Source organism: Geotrypetes seraphini, chromosome 4, assembly GCF_902459505.1.
Source record: "Geotrypetes seraphini chromosome 4, aGeoSer1.1, whole genome shotgun sequence".
NCBI classification, from domain to species: domain Eukaryota; kingdom Metazoa; phylum Chordata; class Amphibia; order Gymnophiona; family Dermophiidae; genus Geotrypetes; species Geotrypetes seraphini.
Genome location: NC_047087.1, coordinates 244,922,759 through 244,949,970, shown reverse-complemented (window position 1 = coordinate 244,949,970; position 27,212 = coordinate 244,922,759). Strand labels below are relative to the sequence as shown.

Genomic DNA, 27,212 nt, shown 5'->3' with positions numbered 1-27,212 from the left:
GGTTACTGCTCTAGATAGCTTGGAAGACAGACTTGTTAAGTTCAGATCCGAGGGAATTAAAATTATCATCGGCATATGAGAATAGCCATTCCCCCCAGGGCTTAGTTTAATTGAATTTAGAGTGGTCTTAAAGATATTGTATAGCAACGGTGAAATAGGTGATAATTGCGGTACACCACATGGTAGAGTCCATCTTTATTTATTTATTGGGATTTATTAACTGCCTTTTCATTAAGAGACTCACCCAAAGTGGTTTATCATACATTGAATAGTAATCAGGTTCTGAACCAGCAGGCTCACAGTGTAACTGGGGTGCCTAGGTCAAGGGAGGGTTAAGTGACCTTCCATACTCACAAGAAGCAGGTTAGGATCAAACTCACAATCTCTCGTTTCTGAGGCAGCACTCTGTATCGTCTATTCTATACTAGGAAGCCTTGGAACCATCGTAATACAGGTCCTGAAATTCCTAGTTCAGATAGTCTATATAGTAGAAATGCTGCAAATTAAACCTGCTTATGGGCTGTTGAGCTGAGGTGTATAATGAGAAGGCTGTAAAGGAAGGTACAGCTGAGTTTGTGTGAGTTGTGGGTCAGAAAATTATCTGAAACCTGCTAGTTCTCATGATTTATTGAGCTTTCTAAATTAAGTTTGGAGTTATATTTCAAAGGAAAATTGATAAGAACTTTTAAAGCATGTAATTTTAAACTTGTAAAGCAGCCTTATCTGTTGCCATTCCCTCTTTACTCATCTACCTCTAGTCCCTTATATTTCCTCACCTGAGTAACATGTATAGTGTCCTATGTCCATCTTAATTAGATTGTAAGCTCTTTCAAGCAGGGACGGTCTCTTGCATATTTGTTACGTGCGTTTGGTAGTGCTTTATAAATAATAAATAGAAGTAGTAGTAACAGACTATGGACTTTTTCTCCAGGAACTTGTCCAAACCTCTCTATCCGCTCTTACCACAAGTTCTGGCAACTCGTTCCAGAGCTTTACTATTCTCTGAGTGAAGAAAAAAAATATTTCCTCCTATTGGTTTTAAAAGTATTTCCCTGTAACTTCATCAAGTGTCCACTAGTCTTTGTCATTTTTGACGGAGTGAAAAATCGATCTACTTGTACCTGTTCTACTCCACTCAGGATTTTGTAGACTTCAATCATATCTCCCCTCAGCCTTCTCCTTTCCAAGCTGAAGAGCCCTAACCGTTTTAGTCTTTCCTCATATGAGAGGAGTTCCATCCCCTTTATCATCTTGGTCACTCCTCTCTGAACCCTTTCCAGTGTCGCCATATCCTTCTTGAGACAAGGAGACCAGAATTGAACTCAATACTCCAGTTGAGGTTACACAATGTCACAATACAGAGGCATTATAACATTCTTAGTCTTGTTAACCATCTCTTTCCTAACAATTCCCAGCATCGTACTGTCCACAATGATACCCAGATCCCTCTCCTGGGCGCTAACCCCCAAGGTGGACCCTAGCATGTGTTAACTGTGATTTGGGTTATTCCTCCCAATGTGCATCACTTTGAATTTGTCCACATCAAATCTCATCTGCCACGTGGACGCCCAGTCTTCCAATTTCCTAAGGTCTGCCTGAAATTTTTCACAATCTGCATGCCTTTTAACAACTTTGAACAGTTTAATGTCATCTTCCAGTTCACTTGTCTTCATGCTTTACCCATTGTTAGGGTAGTATTTGGACTCCTGTCGGTGTGGTTGCAGTTGTAATGCAACTTTTGCCTCAGGAAGTCTTTGTCTTTTGCTAAACAAATGTGAGATTTATCCATTCTTTATTCATTCTGTGAATTATCTGTGGAAGCCATTATAAATGAGGAGATAAAATGCAATACAAAGACTTTAACTGGTGAAACCTGATTGCACAGGTAGCTTTGCATACTAGTGTTTGTTTACTTCCTTAAGAATGTGTAAGTGGCCTAAAAAGGGGCAGGCTAAAGAAAGAACCAGCCTTAAAATTTATGAGAAAAGATCATGTTTTATTTTGTGGCGTTATAGTTTCAAACTAGCTGAAAAAAATGGAGAACTAACTTTTTACAGGCATTACTGGAAATACAGTAAATAATGCACCTTTTTACAAAACTGGCCATTCCCATGCTAAGGTGACACCTTGTAAACAGATTTAGTACATACTTTGTCAATATGCTTATTCACTATTTAATCTTCACAGTTCAGTGGTGGCAGGCCCAAATGGGTGTTGGCTCTCATCCGGTTGTATATTACTTTACTAATTTATTTCTACTGAAGTTGCATTCTTTTTAATGATAATTTGAAGGAAGTTTATCTTTATCCACCTGCCGGAAACAGTTTGCAAGTGAATGCTTCTAATTCAGGTGTAGAAAAGATTCACACGCTTAACAACTGGATACAAGAAAACTACAAGTGAACTGCATTGACTAGAACTTTGGAATTAGAGTATTAGCCCTTGTAGGTTAATGGGATTGTATGTAAATGTTTTGGAACTTCAGTCTACTTAAATTTGATTTTGCGTCAAATACTTATTCAATCATTTGCTTTAAGTCAGACTATTGTATTGTTCAGTTATTACAAAACACTTCAGCAAGAGTTCTTATATGAGCATCACTGGTTACCAGTCGAAGCTTATATGCAATTTAAGGTGTGCTTATTTGTTTTAAAAAATTTTTGCCTGGTTTAGTTTATTTGAATGTATTAACCGCCTTTTCATGAAGAGATTTACCCAAATCAGGTACTCTTAAGTATTTTCCCTATCTGTCCCATCAGGCTCACAATCTGTTGTACCTGGGGCAATAGAGGGATAAGTGACTTTCCTCGAGTCACAGGGATCAAGCACGTATTAAACTCGCAACCTCAGGGCATTCAGACAGCAGCTCCAACCACTAGGCCATGCCTCTCTTCCCTTATTATATGGCTTTGCTGATTATTCTGCTTCCTTCAGTTAGAACTGTATGTTGCAATAATTATCTAATGCTCTATATACTGTCTGATAATAGAGGTATTAAACCCCTTCCAAAAAAATGAAGTTTGGATATCCAAAAGTCTGTCTTTTGGATATAAGAACATAAGAACATAAGAAATGCCTCCGCTGGGTCAGACCCGAGGTCCATCGTGCCCAGCAGTCCGCTCACGCTTACTCTAGCAGTACATATTGGAATACCCTTACTATTTCCTCAAGAAATTCCATTATTTATTATTTTTTTTAATTTCAATATGATTTGAAGAATTATATGTTTAAAAATATTATTTCTGGGATTTTGTTTAGTTAACTCATTTGCCCGCCTTGTTGCATTGTAGGATTGCCTAAGTTTGGGCTCCTTTTATCAAACTGCAGTGCTTTTTACTGCGGGCCGGTACGGTAAATGCTCCGACGCTCATTCAATTCATATGAGTGTCGAACCATTTACCTCAGCGGTCTGTGGTAAAAAGCTCTACTGCGGTTTGATAAAAGGAGCCCTTTATTATTTGTACTCTGTCTTGATCTGTCATAGGAATGAGTGAATAATAAAATGCTGCATTATGGTTTGTCAGTGTATCGTAAACGGTGTGCCGCAGCACACCAGTGTGCTTCCTGAGATTTCTGGTGTGCCACGACACACTGGCAAGGAGGAGAGTCACCCATGCCGGCTGCCTACGCACAGGACATGCCTTTCGCGGCGAGAGGCATGTCCTTTAGGAAGTCAGCTGGCGCAGATGACTCTCCTCCTCTTCCTGCACTTCCTGGATCCCTCCACCGGCGGTTCGCAACCAGATGGGCCTCCGCGCATATGCGGCCATCGCCGCAATGATGTCACGCATGCGTGCGATGTCATCGTGTCGACGTCCATGCACTTCCGGGTGCCTTCCGGCTGAGGCACTGGATTTAGTGTGCCGCTGGCCAGAAAGTTTGCGGGACACTGGTTTATGTTAATATACCACTTTTTGCAAAAGTACAGCAAGGCAGTGTACAATAAATTGTAAAATAAATGTAATTAATTAGATTTGCCCTGTATGGTTAATACGGGTGTACAAAGCAAAAAAAAGTTAATTCAACCTCATTTTCTCAATTCTCCGGCCATTTTTTCATGTTCATTTCACCTATTCATTCTTTGCACACACATTGTATGCAGGCTAGAACTTTAAGCACAAAAATTGATGATGTGTGTTTTAGGGCCCCTTTTACAAAGCTGTGATAGTGATTCCCACTTGGCAAATGCAACGCAGCCCATTCAGTTCCTTGCCACAATTGCCCCAATTGGCAATTGCCACACCGGCACTCACAATTGTGGCTTTGTAAAAAGGACCCTTAATTTGTAGATACACATCGTATACAACTGATTTGCACACACTAAAGGCTCCTTTTACAAAGGCGCGCTAGCGGGGTTAATGCGTGTGACTTTTCATCATGCACTAACCCCCGCGCTGGCCAAAAACTACCACCTGCTCAAGAGGAGGCGGTAGCGGCTAGCGTGTCCAGCAGTTTAGCGTGCACTTTTACACGCGTTAAACCACTAGCGCGCCTTTGTAAAAGGAGCCCTAAATTTTGAGGTGTCTGTAAGAACCAAATATACACAATTGGTTGATGTTTTATTGATTCAGTTAGTAAAGGCTTGCTTATTGTATTTTAAAGAAGAAAACTTTCCTATCGTTTTAGCTGAGTGAGAAGTTATGTCTCATATGATTGTTTGTTGGACCTTTTTATAGGAAGTCTTTTCATGTGCATCCATCAAAGGGCAAGCATACATGTTTTGAGAGAATTTGTAAGTGCTGTCGTTCATCTATCTGCTGCAGAGCACAGTGCAACTGCTAGATGTCAAGAAATGTGTACATACTTGGTAGTAATAGCCTCTCATTTTTGTTTATAAAGATAACTGTAGTCCCTACGACATAAGGATCCTCTTACGAAGGCATGCTAGCCGTTTTTGCACGTGCTGGACACATTAGCGTTAGCACGTGCTAATATATATATATTTTTCAATTTTGTTTTATTTGAAGAAAGACACATACAAATGAAATACAACAGTCGGAACACATACAAAATTTGTTCAAAACAGAAGATAAGAGAGTAATCCGCGGGGTTTCTGCACGGAGACTAAAGAACTCTTCAAGACAATTCAAAAATCAGCTCCCCATCCCAATCCCACCCTATACCCTCCCCCCCACCCACCCTCCCCAGCACTCCAGTGTCAAAACTCAAGATATTCAAAAATTCAACAGGATACTTCGAGCTCCATGGGACAAACTATCCCAAATGGGAGCCTAAATAGCCCGGAACTTTCTCCAACGACCAGGCCCACAATTCTTAACATCCAAATATTCATACCGTAACAGAGTGAACAGTTCATTTTTCCACATAGTAATAGAAGGTACCTCTTCCTGGCGCCACAACAAAAGTATACATTTCCAAGCCAATAAAGAAGCTTTTTGCAATAACAAAGAATTACCCTTAGACAACCCCAAAAAAGAGATTTGAGAAAAAAGCAGGACATTCACCCACAATGGAATTCGCCTTCGCATGACCGTTTGCAGGTGAAGACCAACAAATGACCAAAAGGTTTGCAGTCGGTCACAAGACCAAAACATATGAAAAAGACCAGCTGGCGTTCAATGGTACTTGGGACAGTTAGCATGAGAGGCAAACACGTGCTAATATTTAGCGTGTGTTAAAATGGCTAACGTGCCTTAGTAAAGGGACCCCATAGTTATGTTTTCTTGGCAATATCAGTGCATTGTTTTGTTTGATTGGAATTTGGAGAACATTCTCAATGTGAATTTTTGGTCATATTTTTGAAAGACCTGGTGCATTTTTTTTTTTTTTAATCAAAACACTCCAGGTTAATTTGCTCAGAATTGATGAAATGACAAAGCTTTTCATATACCCTTAAATATATATGTGTGCTATTTTCTGTGCTTATGCAAGTGAAGGAATGATCATTTCTTTTTCTTTTTTTTAAATCTTTATTCATTTCAAATCATAAATCAAGTACAATATATACAATTATTAATTAAACTTTCAAATACACTTGAAAACTTACAATTAATCTTCATATTATAAAATAATATCCCCCTCCCCTATTCAATTATGAAAATGATTAATTTTATTAATAATCAAAACAGAATTCCCTCCCCCTCCCCCCCTTAATGTCTTAAAATTTTTATTCAGGGAAGAATAATTTTTAATCATTACAATATTCTATTAATGGCCTCCACACATCCTGAAATTTGTTATAAATTCCTTTTTGGACAGCTATTGTCCTTTCCATCTTATAAATATGGCATACAGAGTTCCACCCAAAACAGTAATTCAACGTATTCCAATTCTTCCAATTATAAATGATCTGTTAATGGCAACCCCTGTTAAAATTAATAATAACTTGTTATTATTACATGAGATTTGTTTCTTTGCTCTCATTTCCATACCAAATAAAACTGTGTCATATGATAATGCCACATGATTCTCTAATACGGAATTAATTTGATTCCAGATTGATTTCCAAAATTCTAATACGAATGGACAATAGAATAACAAATGATCTAAAGTCCCTGTTCAAGATGACAATGCCAGCATTTATCAGATTTAGAGCTATCTATTTTTTTTTAAACGAACAGGGGATGATCATTTCTGTGGGACATAAAGTTTCCCATTCCTAAAGGACATCTGGATAATGAGATTCCAAGGTTTCTACCTTGCTTATTTCCTTCTTGAATTCTGACTCTGTTATGCAAGTTGTACTATATCATGTGGGCATTCCAGGGGTAGAGTTGGCACTTATGCAGTTAAGTGCCAATTATTCAGCCCTTGACTGCCTATTTATTTATTTTATTTATTTATACCTCACCTACAACTAAGCAGCTTACAAACTTTACATATATACTCTTGTATAAAAAAATCCATTCTTAATAATAAAATACTCACATATAATTGAAATGTTTAATTAAAATAACAAAAGTTTGTTGGCAATTTTATGGTCTGTCTTTTTCTGACGTAACATTACCATTCCAAAATACGGAAAATTCCCAAAACCGAAATATGCCTGGCCCCAAAGTTTTTGGATAAAAGATCTTGCAACTGTACTTGCAAAATGGCTGAATCTCGGTGTTTTGCACACCAAGGTTTTGCCACCAGCTTTTGTACTCATAGGGTCAAATCTATAAAGTGAATTAAATTTAGGCATCAAAAATGCAGCATCTTGAGGGGGTGAATATTGTAATAACCTCTGGGTTGTCAGTTATGCACCAACACTTAGGCATACCCACTTACACCATATCAATAGCAGGCCTAAATGCACACGCTTAAAGACAGCACTTTGGAATATACATGACAATATTCTACAAGTATAAAGGTGTATCACATCCATTCCCCGCTGCATTTGCATGCTATGTGACTTGCACTCTCACATTCTATGAGGGTAAATCAAAAAGTAAAGGCAAATTACATTTTACTGCTTTAATAAAAGTAACTCGTGAACAATTGGACATATCACTTTTGTCCCCATCAAGACAATGCATTAGTTATATTGTTAAACTAGCTTCTGAATTCCTGCAGAGAAGAAATATTTCGGCTGCTCCTGAAGCCAGGTGACCTCTCCAGGTCACAGTGATGCACCCATGTCTCATCGCCAGTTACAATTCTCTCCAGAATACTTTGATCTTCTTCATACCATCTCAGGAACTGGGTTGCAACCTCCACATGCTGTTGCTTGTGTAGATCAGTAAGCTGTTTTAGAACCCATTGTGCGCAGACGTTCCTGTATCCCACATCATCATGCTAAATGCAGAGCCATAGCTGATATCCAAATATGCAGCCAATTGAGACACCGTTATCCATCGGTCTTCTCTAATCAAAGCATCCCGCCCTGTCAATGTGCTCTTGTGTGCGTGATGTTGATGGATGACCAAAATGACCTTCGTTGGTTACACCTGTTCTTCCTGCTTTAAATCTTTTTACCTACTCATAAACCTTTGTTGATTCATGGTGCTATGTCCATACTGAGTCAATATCCGGTCGTGAATTTCAACAGGTTTCACTCTCTCAGCCCAAAGAAAGCGCAGTACAGCACATTGTTCTTCAATGTTGCAGTCTTGCATGTTTCTTGCATTGTTCTTCAGTGGTGCAATCTTGCATGTTTCTGCATTGTTCTTCAATGTTGCAATCTTGCATGTTTCTTGCATTGTTCTTCAGTGGTGCAATCTTGCATGTTTCTGATCTCGTGGCTGCCACACGACTAAAGGCACTGTGCATGGATAAATTATCTAACAGGCAATGTACGAGTTCATATGTTTCATTTTGCTAGCTCAGTTGTCACGTAATTTAACTTTTGATTCGCCCACAAAAGGCACATATAGCACGTAGTGCGTGAATATTACTTTTGCGTGCATAAGGTCTATTGTTTTATAATCTTAGTCTGTAAAAGGCACTTACATTTAGGCACTAAAGTTATAGACTAAAGCGTTAATGGGTAATGTATACATTAATTTGTGTACTCATTATGCACATAAATCATTACAGTAATGGTTTATATGCACATATGTGTGTAAATGCAAAATCTTATCTAAGCTTTATTCTGTAAATATATATGTAACTTACACAGTGCATGTTTTTACAAGTAGGCATACTCACAGGCAGAGTCTCGGCGTCTAAGTTCTGATGATTGGTGTGTACACACACTTTCATTAGCTCTATTGCTGGCATAAGTGCTTGTACCTCACTGTTAACTCTAGGATTTTCTAAAGCAGTGTCTTGCAAACTTTGCAAAGCCGCAGCATACTAAACTTGGTGGCTTGAGGCATCTGGAAGTGCACGGATGTCGACGTGATGATGTGACGCTCACGCATGACATCATCATGTTGACGTCAGCACTGGCGCAAAGGCCCTCCATGTTTGGCCCTGAGCTGCCAGTGGGGGTGCTGGAAGGGAAGAGACACCGAGAGGAGGAGAAATGGTGCCAGCTGACAGCCTACAGGATGTGCCTCTCGCCGCAAGAGACACATCCTGCAGGCAGTCAGCTGGCACTGACACCTCTCCTCCCCGGCGTCTTGCGGCAAACCTGGAATCTTGGGCAGCACGCAGTTTGCGATACACTGTTCTAAAGGAAAGTCAGCGCATAGGTTCTTTTATAGAATAAGCTCCTACAAGGTGCCCAGTGATAGACCTACTCCCTAAGTGCATGTGTCATTGTAGCCCATTAACAAGCATGCAAACATTTTAGCACACACTAAAATGGTTTTTAACATTTAGTCAAATATTTTAATATACATTAGAATGGGTTTTTTTAATGAGATGCTCTTATACCGGCAGTGGCCACAGGGTGTCAGTAGCATCCACTAGAATACAACCTAGTGAACTACATAGACTTTGTATCTGACTTTGGTATTTATATTGGGCTGGCATCCTATGCTAGGTAGTCAATTAAGGGTTATGGCATTATTGCCTAATAAAGGCTGGTTCTGTTTGAACTAGAAGTGCCTGAGAGCAGAAAGAATCTGTCGGGCCAAAAATAAAATTTAAACACAAGACAGTAGCCAAAGATATGAATTCTGATGAACTTGCTGAATTTTGTACATATTTTTCAAAGGTTTCTCTCTGTAAGTCCAGAACTGACATCAAGATGAATAAAGCAATAGAGCTTTATCCTCATACAAATCCTTAGCCTCCATGACTGTGAAATTGATTTTAATAAACATATGGAATATATAATGAGGAGACTTTTAAGGCAGCATTTTAAGTAATTTCAAGTTTTTGCAATAGATTTTTATGTAACCAGATTCCTACACAATGGCATGTTGAATGCATACTGTAGGTTCAAACAAATCTATCAAGGTATATTTGTCAAATATAGTACCACTTGATCAATAAAAATCTTGACAAACTTCCCGCACTGTATTGAGTATGGCACTTGAGAATCACTAATAATTTACTCAAAATGAGCCTCAGAAACACAGATAAGGCCACACCAGCACTCACCAAGCCAACTAAAGCCACATAGGCTAAAAGGCACTTCAATCATATGTTCCTCATGCAATTGAGAACCGCCACAGTAAACAACTCACACACGAGAAAAACCTGCGCTGGCCTCAATTGCAGAGCAAAAAATCCCACAAAACAGTGTGGAAAAACGTGGTCATACAAAAAACACAAAAGCCACAAAAACAAAAAACACATTGCAAAAAATCAGCACAGTCAAGCCAAGTACTTAGGGCTAGATTCACAAAGGAAACCGATCGTGTACCGATCGGTTTGCGACCCCTTTACTATCAAATTTCCCTCCGGCCTGATTCACTTACCTCTCCTGCGATCCGCTTCGAATCCGTGCATGCAAATGAGGTGAAACGCATGCAAAGTAGGCTGGGACATGATTCTCAACACCAAATTTCAGGTCCGACTGGGTTGGCCGATCACCTGAAAAAGCGACTGCTAGGGACCAGTCAAAAACGTCTTTTCAACTCTCCAGCCCTGCTCTCTGCACGCCCTGCTCTCTTCTCCTGCCCGCTCTGCCCCAAGCTCGTCTCCTGCCTGCCGCCCCAATGAAAAAAGCAAACCTCCTGCAGCCCCGAAAACCTCCTGCAACCTCGACTCTCACAGACTCTCCCACTGCTCCGAATGCCTGCCTGCCTCGATCGCCTGCCTGCCCCGATTCCCACCCTTCCCCGCAGTGCAAGCCTGTGGTTTTAATCCGCGGGCTTTTAAGCGGGTTAAAACAACGGGCTTCTAACATTAAAAAAATTTAAAAAATCTAAGACGGACCCAGAGGTTTAGCGCATGCACAGACCATCCACATATGGTCTGCGCATGTGCAGGGATCGCTTAACAGCGATTCGTGCCTGCAGATGGGGGCGTTCCTCCGATTGCCCCATCTGCATATTTACTTGTTGGGAATTCGTCGGACCTGCCCGAATTGGGCCCGATCCAGCAGGTTAGTGAATCTGGCCCTTTGCTGGCAAAAGGTTGGAGCGCACTCTCCTGGAAGACTGAGGATGGGCTCACTTCTCTCAGTGAATAACAGTGTTCAAAGTCAACGACTCCATATGCATTAATCCATCCAGTAGTCCAGTGTAAAAATCCTCAGCACTAAATTCTTTCAGCTTCAGCACCGATAGGCAAAACTGCTTTATACTCCGGTAGCTATCCACTGTTTCCAACTGCTGATCCAGCCAAACAATTTCCAGCTACTGACAGTACTTCTCAGCCCGTGGCAAAAGATAAACAACAATCAACCCTTCCTTGACAAGAGTTTTGTTTCATTTCATCACATTTCCTCAGGAGAAAAGGGCTCAAAACACCAAATCCCAAAAGTATCAGAAGCGTTTCTTCCATCACCACGATAATGGCTCCGAAGTGGCAGGCAGATTTAAACAAACCTCCTATGACGTCAACAGCGTCATCACAGGCACCTGATCGTCATTCAGAACTATAATTGAGGGCACCCAACCACAGTGCACATTAATAAAAAGCCTGCCATTCTATGACATTATTTAGTCCTCTGGGTTCTAAGGTTTGTATAGTGTAGATCCAGAATTGTTCTCTCTGTCTTAGTTTTTTCTTAAAATCCCCTCTCTCTTACCCATAAACAATTGCCACAGCACCAGACATCTCAATTCTTCAAAAACATATCCAACTGTAACCATCAGAGCTTCGCTTTTCTTCATATTTAGACATGAGTGATGTTCAATTAAATGAGTTTTCAGCATTTTTGAAGTCTGACCCACATAAATACAATCACATGGGCATCTCACAGTGTAAATCACCCCAATCGACTCACATGAGGTGTTATGTCTCAACTTCAATCTAAACCCAATTCTTTCCCAGTAAAATTCAGTATTTTCATCTATCACCCCACAGATGGAACAATGGTTGCAACGGGTAAGACCCCCTTCCTCTCTCTGTCTGATAGACCATACAACAAAGAAAAATGGAGAAACCCGATGATCCACAGTGAAAACAATCCACCGATGAAAACAAAAACTGTGGATACAGATGTTCTGGAGATAATTTATTAAACACTGACATATAAAACCATGAAAATTCAATTAAAAAAGTACAATGCTAAAAAATATGGTGATAAAAATCCACCCGGACCCTACACAGTCCGTGTTTCGGCGAACACACCTTCCTCAGGGTTCCAATGGTTTGCAAACTCACATATAAAGAATTGGACTGAAAACAGTGTATTGTCTTTAAACGTATGAGCAAAGAACACCGCAGACAAGTTGAAGTAGCAAAAAAATGCTTTTTTTTTTTTATTTTTATTTTTTTTTTGCTACTTCAGCTTGTGATTCTCTAAAGTAAGCGTGCCACCTAATGCCACTATGGGTTTGGCTAACGCACACAGTGGTAGCCTAAAGCACCTATGTAGGTGTGATTTATGACAAAGATCAGTAGGCCTGGAAAACCCTGACTGCATTAAGGGGTCTGGACTGATATTATTATTATTTTACTTCTTTCTTTTTTAAAATTTATTTTGTTAGGTTAATATGTTAGTATGGTAATAAATACTTAATATGGTGCTTTAGTTAGATTGTAGCCTTTTTGGACAGATAGGGAAGTTTTTAAGCACCTAGTGTTAACCGCCTTGATCTGACAGTTATTGTAAAGTAAAGCGGTATATCAAATAAATTAACCATACATACACACTTATTAGTCTCCTAAAATGTAGGCTTTTAAAACCCAGGCCTACATTTTAGGTGCCTAAGTTTTAATTAGGCATGATTCTGTAACTGGTGCCTAAGGGCTCCTTTTACTAATGTGCGCTGGCGTTTTTAGCGCACGCGCATGCGCTACCCCCGTGCTAAATGGAAAATGCTAATGCAAGCTCTACGGAGGCGTTAGCGTGTAGTGCGCGCAGCAAAGTATCGTGCGCTAAAACCGCTAGCGCACCTTAGTAAAAGGAGCCCTAAGTGTAATTGGCATGAAATATTTATTTATTTATTTATTTAGATTTTTATCCCGTCCTCCCAGTAGCTCAGAATGGTTTACAAGTAAACATTCACAATGGAGTGAATTGGACATACAAGATTATACAGTAGATTTAAATACTTGGACATACGAGAGACTGTGCTTAGCTTTAGGTGCCTATCATTTTATTTATTGATTGATTTGATTTGATTTCTATCCTGTTGTCCCCCAGGAGCTCAGAACGAATTACAAGTTTAACATACATAATTTATGCACAAGTTTACGATGCAAGTTTTTATCCTAACTTGATACATACTAGGGTCTAATATTAATATGCATAATATACAGTTTACCGGTTACAATTTGCTATAGTTGTCCTTACGGAGCAAGCTTTTCAGTACAATTTGACAAACAGAAAGTTTACAGTGCGTGATACAAGTTATCCTTAGGTGACACATACTGGTTCTGGTACCAATATATATCTCTTTGTAGTCTATCGGTCAAGAGTAGTAGTTTAAGTGAAGAGGTATGGTTTTATTGCTTTTCTAAAGTTGAAGGGCTCCTTCAAGGGATTTGATCTTCAGGGGCAGTCGATTCCAGTGGCTCAGTATGAAGAGGGAGTAGGACAGTCGATTATGCGGTTTGCAGTTGAAAGGCACGACCAGGGGGCATTTTGAGGCGTATTTCATCCTGGGAGCAGAAGGACCCGGTTCAGGCTTCCAGTTTCAGAATCTGTCCCTTTAGAGCAGTGGTCTCAAACTTAAACCCTTTGCAGGGCCACATTTTGGATTTGTAGCTACTTGGAGGGCCGCAGAAAAAATAGTTAATGTCTTATTAAAGAAATGACAATTTTGCATGAGGTAAAACTCTTTATAGTTTAAAAATCTTTCCTTTAACTGTTAAAGGAAAGGTTTCTAAACTATAGAGTTTTACCTCATGCAAAATTGTCATTTCTTTAATATGACATTAACTATTTTTTCTGCAGCCCTCCAAATACCCTATTTTTCTGCGGCCCTCACAGTTAAAGTTTAACATCTTTCTTTTCTCAGAACTGACACATTTCAGTCACTATATTGAAAATAAAATAATTTTCCCTACCTTTGTTGTCTGCTGACTTCATTTTTCTGTGCTTTTAGCTATGTTTCCAAGGCCTTCTTGTCCTTTGACTGTTTTTCTCTCCGTCTTCACGTTCTGCCTTGCATCCATCTTTGGCATTAACTTAACATTCAGTTTTTCCCTTTTTTCTGCTTTCTTCTCAAAATCTACGTTTCCATGTCTTCCCTTCCCTTCCTATCTCTCTCTCCTTCCCTCCCTATTTCCATGGTCTGACATCTCTCTCCTTCCCTCCTTCCCCCTCCAGTGTAACATTTTTCTTTCCCTTCTTCCTTTCTGCCCCCTGCAGTCCATCTTCTTCCCTTCCTACCTTCTTGCCCCCTCCCAGTCCTATATTTCTCCCTCCTTTCCACCAGTCCAACATTTTTTTCTCTCTTCCTCCTGCATGCTTCTCCTCTGATTCTCCTTCCATCAACCAAACATCTCACTCTCTCCCTCCACGAGTCCAACTTTTCACTCTCTGCTCTCTCCCACTTCCCCAGTGTAACATTTCTCCTTCCCTCTTTTCTGTCCTCCCCATCCATCTTGCCCTCTCTATGAGTCCAACACTTTCTGCTTCCTGCATGCTTTCTCTCTCTGTCCTTGCCTCTTCCCTCAGTGGCATCCCTCCTTCGCACCCCCAACCCAACATGCTCTCTTCCCATGCACCATCTCACCATCCCCTCTAGTGTTTTGCACCTTTCCTTTCCCTCCCTTTCTGCCAGGTCCAGCAGCACCTCTTCTCCCTCCCTTTTACCTCCCCCTTGTCCAGCAGTACTCCTTCTCCCTTCCTTCTTCCCCTCCTCCCCTTGTCCAGCAGTACTTCTTCTCCCTTCCTTCTTCCCCTCATCCCCTTGTCCAGCAGTACCCCTTCTCCCTTCCTTCTTCCCCTCCTCCCCTTGTCCAGCAGTACCCCTTCTCCCTTCCTTCTTGCATTCTTCCCCTTGTCCAGCAGTACCTAGTGCACACTGGGCAGGAAGAGAAGCTCCGGTGTCGGCGTCAGCTCACTTGCTACTTCCTGCAGCTGTCACATATGCTGGGACTCCTGCCTTTGCGTATCTGCTGGAAGGCAGGAGTCCCGGCATACGATGTGGCTGCAGGAAGTTGCAAGTCAGCTGACACCGACACCGGAGCTTCTCTTCCTGCCCAGTGTTCAAGATTGTGCCGGTGTCAGCTGATTTGCAATTGCCTGCTGTCATCGCATATGCCAGGACTCCTGCCTTCACATATCTGGCAGATACACGAAGGCAGGAATCCCGGCATATGCGACGGCAGCAGGCCGTTGCAAGTTCGGGTACTAGACTGCGGGCCGCAAAATAGCAGCCGGGGGGGCCGCAAGTTTGAGACTGCTGTTTTAGAGCATTTGGGTCCACGTTGTTAGCACGGCTGCTTTGTAAATAGGTCCTTCTACAGCACACTTGTTAATCTTTTAATATAAATAAATGACTGGTATAAAGGATTTTGCAAACCAGGAAAAAAGGCTGGCATGGTATTACAGCCCCAGTTCTCCACTGTACCATCTGAAAGGGTGGTAAATGGTATACTATGTAAATAAAGCAAAACCACAAGAACTTAGCTTCTGTAAATCAGCAATATAAAAATGATATATAAAATATCATCACCCGGCTGAATTGGTTTTCTGGGCTTTTTTGATTAAATTGTATTTTTGTAACTGGCTGAATGTTTGTGCCTTGCTCTTGATAAAGTTGTTGCGAAACAGGACTGCTGTTGGTCCCGGGACTTGTTTTTTCCTTTTTTTCATCCATTGTGGGTGAAGAGGTTTGGAAACCGGTCTGGATTGCAGAAGTTCAAGAAACCCCAGATCACAGCTTTGAAGATAAGGCCATTGCTGCTTTGATGTGTTATATGTTTTGAAGTGGAGTTTTTTCCCCCCGAGACCTGCGATTGTGTCGGATCCCTACTGTTGGACTGAGTTGTTGGGACTAAGTGCTCTGAGATCTCTTTTTCTTTGAAAATGTGAGCTATCTGGAGCGGCTGGCCTTTCTTTACTGCTGGATACTAGTTTCTGTATTATTTTTTGTAACACTATGTAAATATTCATTTGTTTTGCTTTATTGCCCTCTGTTAGGAGACTGTGTATGTTATTCAGCCCAATTAACCATCATTTAAAGCCTTACTTAATGTTATTAAAATCTGGTTGGGGAGCGGGAGGCACCAACATTTTGGAAGTTTGTGTATGGTAAAGTCTGCTTTCCTGTATTTTACAAAAGGAAGAGGATAAGTGGGAAAACTATAAACTGAAAAGATATAATCTCCGGTTTTTCAAGGCAACTCTTTGGAAGGGAGAATAGCAGTTAGGGTGTGGTGCGTGCAGTAGAAACATGTTTTTCTTGTACAGAAATTTTCATTAAAGCAAAGCAACAGGGTGGGATTTCGTCCAAAAAGAGAATTTGGTGAGCTTTTATAATCCAGACATTTTTTCCACTTGCCATTATCCGTACTAAGAAAACCACAGTGTTCTTTTGTTTGTATGTCGCATTGAAGACTTGATTCCCCACCTTCCCCAAGTAAATTAATCTTTTTATTGTAGCAATCAAATTCTGTGTTCAGACTCCCTTTATAACAAGATTGGTATGATAAGCTACGACTGTAGCAGAACAGAGAAAATAGGGATGGTATTATGTGGTGACATCCTATACTCTTCTAGAACATTATAAATTATGGTGCTTTTCTTTTTCCAGGTGAAGATGCTGAAAATACAAATGTGATCGTCCTAAGTTACCCACAGTACTGTCGGTACCGTTCCATGCTGAAACGCATTCAAGCCAAGTCATCCTTACTGGCAAACCAGTTTGTCTTAGCCCTTGGTGGTATCGCAGTCCTCAACAAGAACACCCAGATCCTCTACTGTCGGGATACTTTTGACCATCCAACCCTCATAGAAAATGAGAGCATTTGTGATGAATTTGGTAAGTTATTTTTCAACTATATCGTGTCATATACATATGAGGTATAATATTCTCATAATAGTTAGTTGAAAACCCTGTTATCAATTCATTTTGGATATTTGTATTTACAAGTAAACACAGGCCCTGAATCTATAAACAGTGCCAAAAACATAGGGTCCTTTTATCAAACCGCGCTAGTGGTTTAACGCTCGGAGTACCGCGCACTAAACCACCGGTCGCGCTAGCCGCTACCGCCTCCCTTGAGCAGGCGGTAGTTTTTAGGCCAGTGCGGGGGTTAACTCGTGATGAAACATCGCGCGCGTTAACTCCGCTAGCGCGGCTTGATGAAAGGAGCCCATAGTCAATCATGAGTTAGGCGCTGTTTATAAAATTGTACCTAGTAGTGCCTAAATTGGACTAAGGCACCGGTAGGCATCAAAACCTTGGCCGCCCTCTATTTATTCCAAGGTTTTCTTAGCCTGAATACTGGTGCCTAAGTCCAATTTTGGCGCCTACATACAAAACTCATCCATGATCTGCTTTTAACCATGCTCACTTTCTGGTAGGCACCTTGGACTAGGCACCTAGTTGAAAGTGGTAGGCATCTACCGAGTTAGGCTAGAAAGCAATTCATTTTAATTTAAGCTAATTAAGCCAATTACGTTTAGCAACATTGATTACGCTTTTTAAATAATTAAGTTAGGCACCTAGATCGGCTAGGCTTGTCAATCTAGGTATTTAACTGTAGGCATCTTTTATACAATCTAGGTCACAATTTCCTTTTCTATTCCAAAAACAAACTTAGACCCCCCTTTTATCAAGCTGCGTTAAGGTTTATTATCAGAGGTGTTAGGGTATTTTATCATTTTTATGAGCATTGGAGCTTTTACCACAGTGACCCACAATAAAAAAAACAACCCTAATGCAACTTGATAAAAGGGGGGCCTTAATGTGTACTGCATGATAGGACAAAGTTAAGTCCTCATTTTTCAAAGAAACATTGACTAGGGTGAAGACTTATCTTTTTAATAAATTTATCATTTGATACTTTTTTTCCCCATCGTTTGTATTTCTTCAGTACCTGTACTATTTACTGATTTTTCAGTTCTCTTTTTTGTGAACTGCCTAGAACGGTGACGGGACAAAAACGAGCGAGATTTTGGCGCGACGACATTGCAGCGCAGACAGTTCGGCGCAAGACCCCAGCACGCCGCCTAAAAACTTACTTTTAAAGAGCTCTGACGCGGGGTGTGAGTGGGGAACCCACCCCCCACTTTACTTCATACTCTTCTTGCTGCCGTTGGGGGTGGGGTGGGGGGTGCAACCCCCCACATTTGAGAGAAAACTTAACTTTTTCCTAAAAAACGGGAAAAAGTTAAGTTTACTTTATAATGGAGGGTCCCAAACCTCCCCCCAACGGCAACACGAAGAGTATGAAGTAAACTGGGGGGGTTCCCAGGTCGGAGCTCTTTTTAGGCGGCGCACTGGGGTCTTGCGCCGATTTGTCTGCGCTGCAATGGCAGCGCACCGAAGTCCCGCGCGCGAATGACTATGAACCGCCTAGAACTGTGTGGTGGTATATAAGAATAAAGTTATTATTATGATTATTATTATGAGGGAAGGAACTTTTTTTGGGGGGAAGGCTCCAGCATTATAGAACAGTCTTCTGGTGGGACTGCGAGGTGAACATTCTTTGAAGCTTTTTAAGGTGAAATTGAAAACTTATTTTTTTCTGAAAGCATTTGAAGGATCACTCTAGAGAGCAGCTTTCATCCAATTTTTACCCATAGTGTTCCAGTTATTGTATGGGTGTGTTTTTTGTTCTGTATAATGTACAGTACCTTTCCTATTTTTTTGGCATTCTTATATCAAGTTTTATTTATTTTGTATACTTTTTGAATTGTACACCACTCTGACAAACACTGAAGGATGGTATTTTAAGTATTTTGAACTATTAGAGTTTCTAAAAATAAATTTCACACCTTTTACAAAACCGCGATAGCATTTTTTTAGCACGGCACGCTGAAAGCTCTGTGCTGTTCCCGATGCTCTTAGAGTTCCTGTGAGCATCGGGAGCAGCACAGAGCATTCAGCGCACCGGCCTGTGCTAAAAATTGCTATCGTAATTTTGTAAAAGGGGGGCTGTTCTTTCTAATTCATATGCATGACACTTGTCAGAAAAGCAGTACCCAAAACTAAGAGGTTCCTTATACAAAGCTGTATTAGGAGCTAGCACGTGCCTAACCCAGCAAAAAAATAAAAATAAAAAGCCTAATACAGGATAGAAACATAGAAATAGACGGCAGATAAGGGTCATGGCCCATCTAGTCTGCCCACCCCAATGACCTTCCCCTACCTATCTCTGTGAATAGATTCCACATGTCTATCCCATTTGGCCTTAAAATCAGGCACGCTGCTGGCCTCAATGACCTGAAGTGGCAGACTATTCCAGCGATCAACCACCCTTTCAGTGAAAAAGAATTTCCTGGTGTCACCGTGCAGTTTCCTGCCCCTGATTTTCCACGGATGCCCCCTTGTTGCTAGTGCTAGTGTTTTGCATTAGTTTTGGCGTGTGCATGCCCTAAGGGGGAAATTCTACCAGCACCTAAGCTAATCGAGAAACACTGTTTAAAATGTCAAAAAATGTTAGAGTTAAAGTGCCTACCAGTGCCTGAAAAATCGGCGCCGTAATCATGCCTCTGTAGGCGCCTTAGGCCACCTAATACCACTATGGGTGTGGCTAACACATGGCCTCTTTTACAAATCCGCACTAGCGGCTGCCGCTTGAAAACAGCCCCGAAGCCCTTTAATTCTCTTTGGGCTTCGGGGTCGTTAGTGCAGAGCAGCCACTAGCGCGGTTTTGTAAAAGAGGCCAACAGTGTCATTAGGCAGTCTAAGGCACTTAGGTAGGCGCGGTTCATGACAAAGATAAGTGGTGGAAATGTAGGCCTGGAAAACCCTGATATACATTTCTGGCGCCTATCTTTTGATATCGGCGCCAAACAGAGAATCTGGGCCTAACTGCACCTTTCGTTTTTTTGAGGTGGTGTGTCAGAGGCAGAGAGTGAGTGTTCGTACACTAATCAGTTAGCGCACAGATAGCGCAGCAGCCTTTACTGCCTACAAAATAGATGGCGGTAAGTGCTCTTGAGGTAATTTTAAAAATGACTGTATGCTAATGACAATATTAGCAAATGGCCTTTAATGAAATAAATAGAACATCAAAGAGTTTTTATGACCACAGTAAAAATGGCCTTATCGCACAGTAACTTAATAAGTTTCCAAGTTTATGATTTCTTTGATATACCGTCTATCAAAGTTTATCTAGACGGTTTACAATCAATAAAAACATTGTAAAACAAAAAATAAAAACAGTATCCACATATGACAATTAAACAATTGGGGAAGGGGAGAAGTTGCAGAAACTGTGCAGGACTAAAATGACAGGAAGGGCGGAACAAGAGGTGGTAAAAAAATACATTGAGTTAAAAAATATATAAAATGTCGGAAGAGGGAGGATAATTCAAAAGGAGATATTTTGCTTCAAAAGAAGCATTTGGTGTGAATAGCCTGAATTGGATGCGTAAATAAATATGTAAATATATCACTTCATACATTCCTTCCAAAGTATTTCAAGAAGGTTCTCGATGTAACATTCATAGCATTTTTGTCTAACAAACAATTGCAGGAAAAACATAAATTTAGTCCACCCCTACTCGCAGTTTAATCCAGGCAGTATTAATATTAAGATAGTCAGATGAGCAAAACACTTCCATCGATAGAACTAAAATAACAGAAGCTTTCAAACTGCCTTTTTTAAAAAAAATATACTGTATAAATAACTTATCTGTTCTCGGAAAATGTGTCTTTCTCATCTGCACTCGCATGTCCTGTGGTTCAGTTTGAAAAAAAAAAAAAATATATATATATATATAAAAGGTATTTGATTTTGTGTGTTATTTTAAAAACCTTCATTGTTTTAGCTATCCAAAGAGCAGTTTCTACTACTTTGTAATGTTTGCAATGAGATATATCTAACTGTTGATTGAAGTGGTCTACCTTTGATGCCAAGTTTCCACTGCATTTTTATTTATTTATTAACAGAGATGCTGGATGATTTAGAGAACAATCAAAATGCATGTTCAGTTAATCACAAATAGAATAATTTATTAATCAGTCTTGTTATAGATCAAGGGAAATGGCAGGCTTTGCACACAGCTAAACTAGGTACCTACAAAGTATATGTAAGTGTTGAGAAAAATTAACATTTAGCTGTGTAAGAGCACTATATGTTATTCTGCGACTTTAGTCATAGTCAGTGGCATAGTGAGGGTGAGTGGCGCCCCCCACTCCTTCCCGAACCCCTGCCATGCGTGTGCCTCTCCACCCTTCCTTTCCCCCATAACTTTTTAATTTTCCAGGCTTGAGCAATAGTACAAACTTGCTGCCCATGTCGTGTCGGCTACCTCTTTGATGTCATTTCCTAGGCATAGGGGCCCGGAAGTGACGTTGGAGAGAGGCAATACTGACGTGGGCAGCAAGTTCATAATGAGGTATGAGGGAAGGGAAGGGGTGCACTTACAAAGATCGCAGCCCCTTACTGGTCGTAGTGATGGTGTTTGTCTACATTAACAGCTTATACCAAATCTTGTCAATGAATTGCAGAATTTAATCATGTGATGAATGAAAAAGCATTTATTTGTAATTTGTCCTCGCTGTGAGAGGCACGTTCTGTAGGCAGTCAGTTGGCGCTGGCGCCTCTCCTCCTCTGTGTGTCACGGCACACCTGAAATCTCAGGAGGCACACAGTTTGTGATACACTGCCCTATAATATTATGGTCATCCTTCTCTTTACTTTGTAATCTCACTATGAGGCGTATTTTCAAAGCACATGGGTGTCTCAAAATGGCAAAAATATGTCCGTCTGCCAAAAACATCCAAATTGTGATTTTGGAATGGCAGAATTTGGACATCCTGCACTGTAGTTCACCCAAATAGTAAGGGGGCTTATTTTGTGTGTGACTAGGAGGACCCAAAATTAGGGCATCCAACAGCAATAATCGAACGGGAAGAAATATCCAAGTCTAAAAAGGGTCTTTTTATTTGTAGACCAGTTTCAGTTACATCCAGGATACAAAAGTGTGCTTGAGCAGCCGACCACTAGATGGATTAAGACATTAGCGCTCATAAATCCTCCAGTGGTTCCTTTCGCCCCCCCCCCAAGTGAAATCTGCTCTTTGACAGGTGCTATGGACATCCAAAAGAAAGCAAATCTGAGGAGTAGCTTAGTGGTCATTGTAGTAGTGAACTGTAAACCAGGGGACCCAGGTTTAATTCCCACTGCAGCTTTCTTCTTTTTTTTCTTTAAATTGTGAGCCCTCCAGAAATAGACATATGTACTCTACCTACCATATTTTTCGCTCTATAAGACTCACTTTGTTCCTTAAAAGATTGGTTGGAAATAAGGGTGCGTCTTATAGAGCAAATACCCCTCCCCCCCCGACCTTAATTCCTCCGGCGGTCCAGCACTGTAGGGCAGGAGCTTTCAGCCTCCTGCCCTTTTTTCCAGCTGACTCCTTCTATGTAGACACCACTATGTCTATAAGCTTACTCTCAGTGCCGCTCCATGCCGGCTGACTCCCGTGGTATGGTACAAGGCAGGAAGCGAAAAGCTCACACCTGTCTTTTGCACCGCTTTGACTGCCGCTGCCGCTCGGGAGTCAGCCAGAGGAAAGGGCAGGAGGCTGAAAGCTCCTGCCATACAGCGCTGGACCACCAGAGGAATTAAAGTAAAGGGAGGGCCCTGCCTGCCTGTCTCAGTGTTGGGGCCCTGCTGGGGGGGCCTTGCCAGGGGGGCCCTTCCTACCTGCCTGCCACCAGGCCTGCCTGCCTGCCACTAGGCCACTAGGCTTGCCTGCCTGCTACTAAAGCCTGCCTGCCCTGTGCCCTGTCCCAGCCTGCCCTGTGCCCTGTTCCGGCCTGCCCTGTCCCGGCCTACCACTAGACCACCAGAGGGGAGACAGGGTACAGAGCCTGGCAGGGAGGAGGGGAAAGGGTGCAGAGCCTGGCAAGGAGTGTAGGGTTGGGTGCAGAGCCTGGCAGGGAAAATTTGGTTCAGAATGTTTTTTTCTTGTTTTCCTCCTCTAAATCTAGGGTGCGTCTTATGGTCAGGTGTGTCTTATGGCGCGAAAAATACAGTAAATATTTATGACACCTGCAAGCCTAAAGGCTATTGAGGTAGGGTGGGCATTTCTCTGTTCCTGGTGGACTTTGCTTTAAAAATAAAAGTTGGAGGATATAAATCTGGGTTCACTGCACTGACCACTAGGCTGCCCCTCAGCTCTGCAAGGACGTCTGTGTAACTATTTCTGTAGAAATGCTGCCAGACAGACGTCCTTGTCACTGGATTTTTGGCATTCATAATTTGGAGGTTTCAGTTTGTAAAATGGCTATTCATTTTGGACGTTCTCATGTATTTTCAAAACAGAAAACTCCAAAGTATTTCCTGTTTGAAAATGGTTGTACAATGTTATGTTAATCAGGTTTTCTATTCCACCTTTTACCTATTCAGTTCAAGGTTAAATTACATTACAAAAGGTTGGGTCAGTTACCCAGGAAGTTACAATGGACAGTTTGACACAGACATTCAATAGAGTTGCTAGTACAGGTAGATCAGTACAGCTATTAATGCAGTTAGATCATAGTTCCAAATACAAGTAGGTCATTGTTTTGTCCCAGGAGTTGCATTAGACAGTTTAGAAATGGGCTTTTACAATTACCATTTCAGTTACTTCAGGGTAGGCTCTCTGTCCTGATAGAGAAATGCTTTTAAAAGTTTTCTGAATCTGAATGGATGTTTTTATGAACATTATGAGCCAGATGTCCCAATTCTGACTTGGAACATCCTTTCGAAAATGCTCCTCAACATCTCTTTTTGAGATGTGGTGACCCTGCACAACTGCCCTAAAGCTTCTCCTCTGATGCACTTCCTGTTTCTGCCTGGGCAACTTGCGTCAGAGGAGAAGCTTTGGGGCAGTGCTGCCTTCAGTGGCCATTGGATTTGCCAATAACTCAAGGGGGCGGAAGCTGGTCCTAAAAGCCCCCTCAATATGAGTTGGACACAAAATGCCCCCCTTAGACTTCTCAATGCCCAACGGTGGGCGGTAGCACCCCCTGTTAGGAACCATTGGTTTAGACCTATTTTGTTTGTTTGTTTTCTTTTTATCAGTTCCAGATCCACAATGGGTTACTGCTTCCTCGGGAGTCTCTCATGAGGTACTTTGTCAAACGCTTTCTGAAAATCCAATAGACTATATTGACTGGCTCACTTTTCCGTATATTTATTCACATAGACATTCAGGCTCTTTAAAAAGCAGTATGTGAAAGTACTCCTTTTGTTTGTAAATAAAGCACTTTTTCTCTAATGGTGTACATTAAGAAGACCAGTGGGAGTGTAATTTGATGTTAAGCATAAATGCAAATAGTATTAAACCTACTGTTTCCTGTAAATGTCTTACTAAAACAAAAAATTTTTTAACACAAATTCCTTTCCTCCTGGGACTGTGAATGCTGCTTCTATAGTCGGGGTAGGGGGTGAAAGGGGTAGAGACAGTCTGACCTGGGAAGTACCTCTGTAGTACCTCAAGTCTGGTCTGGCCTGTGCATCTGAGGACTTGAGAGCAGAACCCAGCTCCTCCACATGGCAGCGTGCAGAATCGTTGAGACTTTTTTTTTTCCGTGGGTACCGAGTACTGGCACCTTTTCCATTGCCTATCCCCAGATATTAATGAAAGAACTCAGGCTCTGCACCCCAGATTCTGTGACTGGTTGCAGATGCCTGGCCATTGTGGGGTAGGCCCTCAAATTATATCCTCACCCCTGGAATTTAGTACCAGCATACTTTTGTCACTAAGCTGCTGGGCTTGTACCATCTAGCATTTTGACTTCTACCTGATTCAAAGATGAAATTTTTTAAGCAATTAGGGCTTCTTTTACAACTCCAGTCTCTCCTCATACGTCTTCTGGCGCAAGCCTCCTATCATTTTCATCGCCCTCCTCTGAACCGCCTCAAGATGTAAGAAGACTTGAGGCGGTCCAGAGGAGGGCGACGAAAATGATAGGAGGCTTGCGCCAGAAGACGTATGAGGAGAGACTGGAAGCCCTGAATATGTATACCCTAGAGGAAAGGAGAGACAGGGGAGATATGATTCAGACGTTCAAATACTTGAAGGGTATTAACGTAGAACAAAATCTTTTCCAGAGAAAGGAAAATGGTAAAACCAGAGGACATAATTTGAGGTTGAGGGGTGGTAGATTCAGGGGCAATGTTAGGAAATTCTACTTTACGGAGAGGGTAGTGGATGCCTGGAATGCGCTCCCAAGAGAGGTGGTGGAGAGTAAAACTGTGACTGAGTTCAAAGAAGCGTGGGATGAACACAGAAGATTTAGAATCAGAAAATAATATTAAATATTGAACTAGGCCAGTTACTGGGCAGACTTGCACGGTCTGTGTCTGTGTATGGTCGTTTGGTGGAGGATGGGCAGGGGAGGGCTTCAATGGCTGGGAGGGTGTAGATGGGCTGGAGTAAGTCTTAACAGAGATTTCGGCAGTTGGAACCCAAGCACAGTACCGGGTAAAGCTTTGGATTCTTGCCCAGAAATAGCTAAGAAGAAAAAAAAAATAAAAAAATAAAAAAATTTTAATTGAATCAGGTTGGGCAGACTGGATGGACCATTCGGGTCTTTATCTGCCGTCATCTACTATGTTACTATGTTACTATGTTAACTCTGTGGTACCAATTATCTGCACACAGAATATGAAGAAGCCCCTTTTCAATAAACCAATAACACTGGCCAACACTCATTTTGGTGCCTCAAATGTTAGATCTGTTTCTGGGTATATTTGACCTGCTAATTCAAAAAATGGCACCAGTATTCTCCTATCAGCTCTGCCATATACCACTCTTCACTCTGCTTGCCCATTAAAAAAATCAGGATATTTTAATGTAGTGTTTAAATTAATATCTTTTAAGCATGAAGGAAACATATTATAAATTAAAAGAAAAGTGTACAACATGAAAATATACTTATTTCATATCAAAAGCACAAGTTTATGATACAAACTTTCCAGTCATTCGACACACAAGAAGCTCCTTTTGTAAGAGGATGATCTGCCAGGACAATCCTGCATAAGATTCCAACAATAGTCTGCCCTCATGTGTGCATCCCATCTTCCTTAGTTTCTGGCTTCCATTGTTTTTATGTCTTGGTGAAATCTTTCACCTTACTCTTCGCCTAAGTCATCAAGGATCTCTGCAAAGCGATCTAAGTGACTGTGCAGATAATGGACTTTAACACTCATGTTACAGCCAAGCCTGTTGAAATGAAAGAGCATATCCTCTGCCAATTGTGTAGTTGCCTGCCTTCTTGTTGCCAAGAAAGTTTTTCACAACAAGAACAAATGAAGACCAGGCACATGGTTCGATTTCATTCATTCATGCTTTGAAATGTGGGTCATTCTGTTCTGTGGACCATCGAAAATTCCTGCCTTCAGTTTTTTCATGGTAAGTCCAGGTAACGTATGTGCTATGTATTCAATGGACAAACCGTCTTTATTCAAAGCCTTTACAAATTGTTTCCTCAGGCCTAGCTTTATATGTAAGTGGTGGCAGTAAGATTCTATCTCGTGCTGCCAAAGGTTCATTGATTACATTTTGTCCTCCAACCACCATATATTCCCTCGGAGGCCAACCTTTTTTGCCCAATGTTTATGTTTGGCTTTACTATCCCAAAGGTATATCTACTATCCCATAACCATATCTAAGAAACTAGAACTGATGCAATTTTCTGAATCAGTGCCCCAAATAACCCCAGGAACAGGTCAAAAGCCCAAGGCACCAAAGAATTTTTTTTTTTTTTTTTGTTGGCCTGTACATACTGCTTTGTATCAAGGGAGGAGTAATTTATATGGTGTTTGGTAGCCCTGAATAGTGTGTGGTTAATACAGGATCTGGAGATTTCTGCTCTCAGCCAGTTGTCAGCACTTAGCATGTCTCAAAAGAGGCACTCAGGGATTAGAGCAGAAAGTCCCAGCTCAGAGCAAATCTGCATCTCTTGAGGCTTGTTCAGTTTCACCATTTAATGAAGCATAAGTAATGCATACGGGATCAAACTAATGGTCCACGTAGCCCAACATCCTGTATCCAGTAGAGGCTAATCTAGGTCACAGGTACCTGACAGGATCCCCAAAAGGTTGCAAGATGCCATACTACTTAATCTCAGAGATAAGCTGTATCTTTCTGTAGGCCTGTCCTAACAATTTATAAACTTTTCTTCCAAGAATTTGTC

The 27,212-nt window shown here is 41.3% G+C and overlaps 1 protein-coding gene across 1 annotated transcript in view; it reads left to right on the top strand.

Moving 5' to 3' along the window:
• The window catches only part of ARID5B (AT-rich interaction domain 5B), a 317,531-nt gene that overhangs the window by 126,812 nt on the left and 163,507 nt on the right, over positions 1-27,212 (top strand). The window contains exon 4 of the mRNA XM_033940669.1: positions 16,659-16,886. Coding sequence (XP_033796560.1) covers positions 16,659-16,886 — 228 coding nt within the window. The remainder of the gene's footprint in view (positions 1-16,658; positions 16,887-27,212) is intronic.